Below are 6,445 nucleotides of genomic sequence, written 5' to 3'. Positions count from 1 at the left end.
GACCATGATTTGTTTCTATCAAATATCATGTGGTAAGATACATGATTCAAAAGTCATATCTTATATTGGGTTCAAATCTCTTCTAAATATTAAATTACTTTATTTTAATCATTTAGTAATCTGTATTCAATTTTTTCCGCACTTTAGATATGATTTTGATTGTTGTTGTGTGTACTCATGCTGATTAGCCACGTGACATCATAGCGTATTATATTAAATGTAACATATGTTCAATATAATATATATATGTTGAAATACCATCACCTTCAATTGAAATGCTCAACAAAATAATGCTGTGTAGGAAATATCGAAAATTATCTCTTGTGTGCGTGGTTTTGGTGTCAGTTGCTGTGATGACTTTGTCAACATACCTTGTGACTCCAGTCACAACGAATATTCCCACGTCAAAAAACCAGCTTCGGTATGAAACAAATATCGACACAAAAAGGGTAAGTTTGTCTCTGTATTGTACTTCATAAATGTATTTTTTTCATTTATTTCTGTGGAAATTTTATGTACAATGATATTTCTGTTTTTTGTTAAAGGACCAAGCGAGAAATTATGATCTGCAGTCATTAGACAACATTGGTGGTAACTATGGAACACAGTACTCTATTGGTGAACAAACAACTTTAATCTCTCACTATGGTGTTTCTATGACAACCAACAACCACACCAAAAGTAATATTTTTGATGGACATATTCCGCAATCGCAACACACTGTTGACATACCAATTACCCGCATTCCTACGGAAATTGAATCCACAAAAAGTGGAGATGATTATGTGAAATATATTTTTGGTTTACAAAGGTATGGAACTGGTGGACAGAACGCCCAATACTCTGGGTTCGTCAACGCTGTGTTGTTTGCCCTGATCACTAATCGTACACTAGTCATGACACCATTCTTTGTTCACGGCGGCCATGTTATGCACGGATATAATAGAGAACACATGAAAGAATTCAACGATACTTTCAACAAGTCTCGCCTAGACCAACTAGTGAGATTAACAACTGTCCAGCATTATAAATCAACATGCAACGAATCGAACTCAATGGTTTTAACATGGTGTGATGCCAAATATCACGATAGTTCCACGACACTATTTAATATATTTGGTTTACAGCTACCTGGGGAGTTAACGGTGCTAAAAAAAAACATTAGTCAGCAAGAACTGGATGACTTAGTTGGCGGTGTACAATGCCTTGTATTTTATCAAACACATAAGTTCAGAATAAAAGTAAGCAACAAAGAAGACGCTCTTATGAACATTCGGATGCACCTAGAAAGATCGCCGGATATAAAGCGTGTGACTGATACTGCACTTAATGGTGTTTGCCAAAGACCTTTTCTGGCACTTCATTTTAGAAATAAATCAGCTGAAATGCCGTAAGAAACTTATATATATCATATATTACAATCACATGACAGCTGTTGCTGGCGTCATCTACAATTCCCGATCATGTCTGAATTAGCGCAAGTTCATTTCAAATATACAAACGTGCTTTTTCGCTCTCCGTCAGTTTATAAATTATAATATGAACAATTTCCGGTCGGCGATTTTAACCCCTCGGTCGTAATTCTCGGGTTGGTCGTCGCGCTGCGCATGTGCAGGATATATGAGTCTCATATAAGGGCTCATACCACTAATTGAATTTCCATAGACGAAAATGTTAACATATGACGAGATTGCTATATGAAAATGGCTCAAAAATAGGAAATCAACATGCCAGTAATCAACCATATGAAAAAAAACTAACATGTTGGCCAGCTTACACTCTTGCAAATCTCAGGTAAACAAGACACATCTACTGTATTTGGATTGCACCTAGAGAAATCACTGGAAAACACCAAGATTAGAACATCCAAATACACGCAGAATAAACCCACAGGTACACAGTCGCTAAGTAGTAAACAAAAGACCACATGTTGGTCTCACCTCTGACCCAGGTGATTACGCTCTCAAACAGGGATCACCTGAGAAAAAATATTTAAACAAATTCATTGGTTCTTGCTAGGCAGCCATTGGTTGATTAGTGGCATGAGACCATAAATACAGATGGCGACTTTGACTGTTGCGCAGATCAACGAGTACGAACTGAGACGTTTCCAAGCTTTAATTAGGCAATTTTCATGTGATTGGAAGGTATCGAAGGAGTCACCGTCGGTAATCAGTGCAAGTCACGCCCAGGTCAAACCTCATACGCATTGGAATATGGGAAAATCAATTTTATCAACACAAATGTCGCACTCAGTCCACTAAATGAATCATAGGAAGATCACAAATTACGTCCACTGATTGGTCAGTTTATATTCATTGCACCAACACGCGAATGTTATTTTGACACATGAATGAATGGGCGAATTTAAAATTACGGATCTTTGTGGTAATAATAACGAAGTATGTTGATGAAAGGACAATTTTAAGGCAAGACAATTCCACGACAATTACATTCAATTACAATCAAAATATTCAGAGCGTGTAAACCAAGTGTGTACATTTCTGAAATGAACTCAAACAATATAAATAATACAAATAACAAATATAATACATATAATACAATACAAATTCATTAGGTTAATGAACAGTAAAATATCAGATAATATTAAAGATAGCATTAAAGACTGTGCAAAAAATATAATTTATTCTAAGAAAAAAAATCGACCTTCTAGAAATTTAACTAAGTAATTGTTAGGAGATACTTAGCTCAACGCATATAAAATAACTACGTCATTCATTTATTTTCTTCATTTTTCCTCCTGAAGTTGTTTTTTCCATTACAACAAAACAAGATGTGATAACATTAAAAGACGAGTGCTGTCATTGGTGGAGAACATCACGACTGCTGTAGCCGAAATAATGAAATCAAATAATCTTTCTTGTTTGTATGTATCTTGTCCACTTTGGTCACGGGTGAGTATTTGCCATCTCATATTGGAAAATAAAGTGAGAAAAAATAATGGTTTTGATACATCTAATATTAAATTTATTTTAAGTCATTCAAATTGCGTGTGGAAGAGTTACTGGTGTATGGTGTGGAGTACCACTAAACGCCTGGTCGAGTAAACGGTACAGTGGTCTTTGTGCTTGGCCGCGGTCTCGCTCTACGCTATGGTGTTTATGTACGCGTTGTTCCTTCCAGACCACCCCTGCGGATCGACTATCACATGTACGAGTGTTTTCAGAGCACCGTCGTAGTTGACAACTGTCCTGTCTGCTTTGTAGTTATTTGTCAATACCTCGGAGGTCGTTCATTTGACGAGCGAACTATGGGAGCAAATAAACATTGAGTCGGTTATTTATCATCCAGGGGAAAAACGGCAATTTTAATGTTACTGTATAAATAAAAAAAATACACATCTGAGAACAGGGGTACATTCTTTTGTTTATGTAAACTGTGACATTCACCGTGGAGTCGCTGCTGTTCTAGTTTCGTGACAAATGTAGTACTACTCTCTACAAAAAGCGACATTTCTATTTTTATTACCCATTTAAAGGCAATTTTGTCTGTAAATTTTCATTTTAATACAAAAGAGAACAAAAAATAATAAGACAAGCTTCTTCTTAGTTCAACTACTGACAATATGCAGCACAAGTCATACCAAGCAGTCTCTATGAATACATACATAGGAAGTATACCATACTATCCGCTGTCATAAGAATTCTTATACTATCCCACATCATAATGATATTCTGACCGATTCTGAATGGTGTCGTTATAGTACGTTATGGTATTGATATATGCATGGGTGCATTACCCATGATGCTTCTGTTTTATTCAGGGAATCATTGACAACCTGGCACAGAAGATACCACGTGACCGAATATTTACTTCTGATGACCTGACACGTGATGCGAATAGCATTCCATATTACAACGATTATTATTTCCTGTCTTTAGTGGAACAAGAAATATGCTATAGTGAGTAAACTCAATAGACGATTACTAATAATAATAATATTAAGAATCAATTCATGCAGCTTCTTGTACTATTTCCTTCAGTCAATTCATATAATTTATCCAGTCATACGAAGTTTGAGCATTGAATGACAAAACATGCCAACTTGTTATCGCATCAACTGAAAAAAAACTTACATGACTGATTTAACATAACGGGTTCTTCTTCTCAGTTTCCAATGACAATGAATATTGTCGTTGCAAGATTACGTTGAGCAGTACTAGACTAGGTGCTTTGGTGCTAGATTAGGTTGAGCAGTACTAGACTAGGTGCTTTGGTGCTAGATTAGGTTGACCAGTACTAGACTAGGTGCTTTGGTTCTAGATTAGGTTGGCCAGTGCTAGATTAGCTGGTTTGGTGCTAGATTAGGTTGGCCAGTGCTAGATTAGCTGGTTTGGTGCTAGATTAGGTTGATCAGTGCTAGATTAGGTGCTTTGGTGCTAGATTAGGTTGGCCAGTGCTAGATTAGCTGGTTTGGTGCTAGATTAGGTTGATCAGTGCTAGATTAGGTGCTTTGGTGCTAGATTAGGTTGATCAGTGCTAGATTAGGTGCTTTGGTGCTAGATTAGGTTGATCAGTGCTAGATTAGGTGCTTTGGTGCTAGATTAGGTTGACCAGTGCTAGATTAGCTGGTTTGGTGCTAGATTAGGTTGGCCAGAGCTAGATTAGTTGCTTTGGTGCTAGATTAGGTTGACCAGTGCTAGATTAGGTGGTTTGGTGATAGATTAGGTTGACCAGTGCTAGATTAGGTGTTTTGGTGCTAGATTAGGTTGGCCAGTGCTAGATTAGCTGCTTTGGTGCTAGATTAGATTGACCAGTGCTAGAGTAGCTGCTTTGGTGCTAGATTGGGTTGACCAGTGCTACATTAGGTGGTTTGCTGCTAGATTAGGTTAACCAGTGCTAGATTAGCTGGTTTGGTGCTAGATTAGGTTGACCAGTGCTAGATTAATTTGACCAGTGCTAGATTAGGTTGACCAGTGCTAGATTAGCTGCTTTGGTGCTAGATTAGGTTGACCAGTTCTAGATAAGGTGGTTTTGCGCTGGATTAGATTGACCAGTGCTAGATTAGATGGTTCGGTGCCAGATTAGGTTAACCAGTGCAGGATAAGGTGGTTTGGTGCTGGTTTAGGTTTACCAGTGCTAAATTAGGTGGTTTGGCGCTGGATTAGTTTGGTCAGTGCTAGATTAGGTGATTCGCTGCTAGGTTAGGTTGACCAGTGCTAGATTTGGTGGTTGGGTGCTAGGTTAGATAGACCAGTGCTAGATTGAATGGACCAATACTGGTCTAGATAGACCAGTGCTAGATTAGATGGACAATACTAGTCTAGATAGACTGGTGTTAATTTAGGTTGACCTGTGCATGTGAATCGTTCGTAAATTTAAGTTGTGTTGCTATGACTACGCATTTACATATTATTCACATTAATAACATAATGTCTTTTCTTTTTCCAGGGTCATCTATTTTTATTGCGTCAACATGGTCCACATGGTCGACTCATGTTCGTTATGAACGTATATCAGCTGGAAGGCAGACCTTCTATTTAAATGAACTTCCGGGGATCACATTTGGTCGGACAAAGCTTGTTTAGTAGGATAATTCGGATACGGATACTTTGACCAAAACTTATGGTTATATTGAATAAAATACATTTCTTTAAATGTAACATATACTCTAATTAATCATACAATTCAATTTTACATCAGAAACACATTAAGAAGAGGGGCTAAATTATAACACTATGATGTGTTGACTTGGGAACATGAACGAAGCCAAAGAGCCTTCAAGTTTAACTTCTTGTTTATTCTGCATGTCAGTTACACCATCGGCATGACTTTTTACTTATCAATACACTCGGGTGATCAGGTGACATATAACACCATTATAAATGTATGTATTCTGGCACATACAATAAAGTATTCCCCAAAACGTCACAACCCTAACAATACAAATTAAACCTACCTCCTGGTGGCTTTTATTAAATTATTCATTTAACCTGAAATGTGTTATATTGTATTTTATTTTGGTCCAGCCCCAGTGCAGTGTGCTGTTTTTTATGTGTGTTTTTTTTTGTCGGCGTGAGAGCGTCATGTGTAAACGGAACAGCGTCTTGCGATTCTTCTGCTACTTGTGAATTGAACATTAAATTTTGATGTTGTCATTACACAACTTGGCTGCGAGAGATTTTACAATGTAGCCTTTTACACATTTTTTTTGTTTTATTTTTGGAATGTTAATACAAATATTAACCCCAGCCCGGTCGATATACAGATTTGTCGATATGTTGACTTCGCCACGGTCAATAGTATAATAATATGTTCAATGAAATAACAAATTAAATGCAAAAGGGGATAAATACTTTATAAAAACGTTGAACTGTTCAAGCATGACGAGTTTGTCACGTCAACATGACACATTCTTTGTAGCATAATGTTTGTATAAATAGCGACTTTTCGCAAAAAACGTCACTATAACACATAAAATAAT

The 6,445-nt window shown here is 37.0% G+C and overlaps 1 protein-coding gene across 1 annotated transcript; it reads left to right on the top strand.

The window, feature by feature from the left end:
• The first annotated feature begins 317 nt into the window (after positions 1 to 317).
• On the top strand, positions 318 to 5,960 carry LOC144359233 (uncharacterized). The gene is made up of 5 exons (XM_078012483.2): positions 318 to 449; positions 546 to 1,390; positions 2,768 to 2,915; positions 3,785 to 3,923; positions 5,413 to 5,960. The coding sequence occupies exons 1-5, from the start codon at positions 354 to 356 to the stop codon at positions 5,547 to 5,549; spliced, it is 1,365 nt and encodes a 454-aa protein (XP_077868609.1). The 5' UTR covers positions 318 to 353; the 3' UTR covers positions 5,550 to 5,960.
• The last annotated feature ends 485 nt before the right edge of the window (positions 5,961 to 6,445 follow it).

Source organism: Saccoglossus kowalevskii, chromosome 21, assembly GCF_978046115.1.
Source record: "Saccoglossus kowalevskii chromosome 21, keSacKowa6.1, whole genome shotgun sequence".
In the NCBI taxonomy this organism is placed as follows: Eukaryota; Metazoa; Hemichordata; class Enteropneusta; family Harrimaniidae; genus Saccoglossus; species Saccoglossus kowalevskii.
This window is presented reverse-complemented; position numbering and strand designations above follow the sequence as displayed.

What these genes read in the sequence shown, in the direction of transcription:
- LOC144359233 (XM_078012483.2), top strand. Translation starts at nt 354, where the DNA reads ATGACTTTGTCAACATACCTTGTGACTCCAGTCACAACGAATATTCCC. An exon ending in CAAATATCGACACAAAAAGG is followed by an intron (nt 450 to 545) that starts GTAAGTTTGTCT and finishes TTTTTGTTAAAG; the next exon opens with GACCAAGCGAGAAATTATGA. An exon ending in AATAAATCAGCTGAAATGCC is followed by an intron (nt 1,391 to 2,767) that starts GTAAGAAACTTA and finishes TTCCTCCTGAAG; the next exon opens with TTGTTTTTTCCATTACAACA.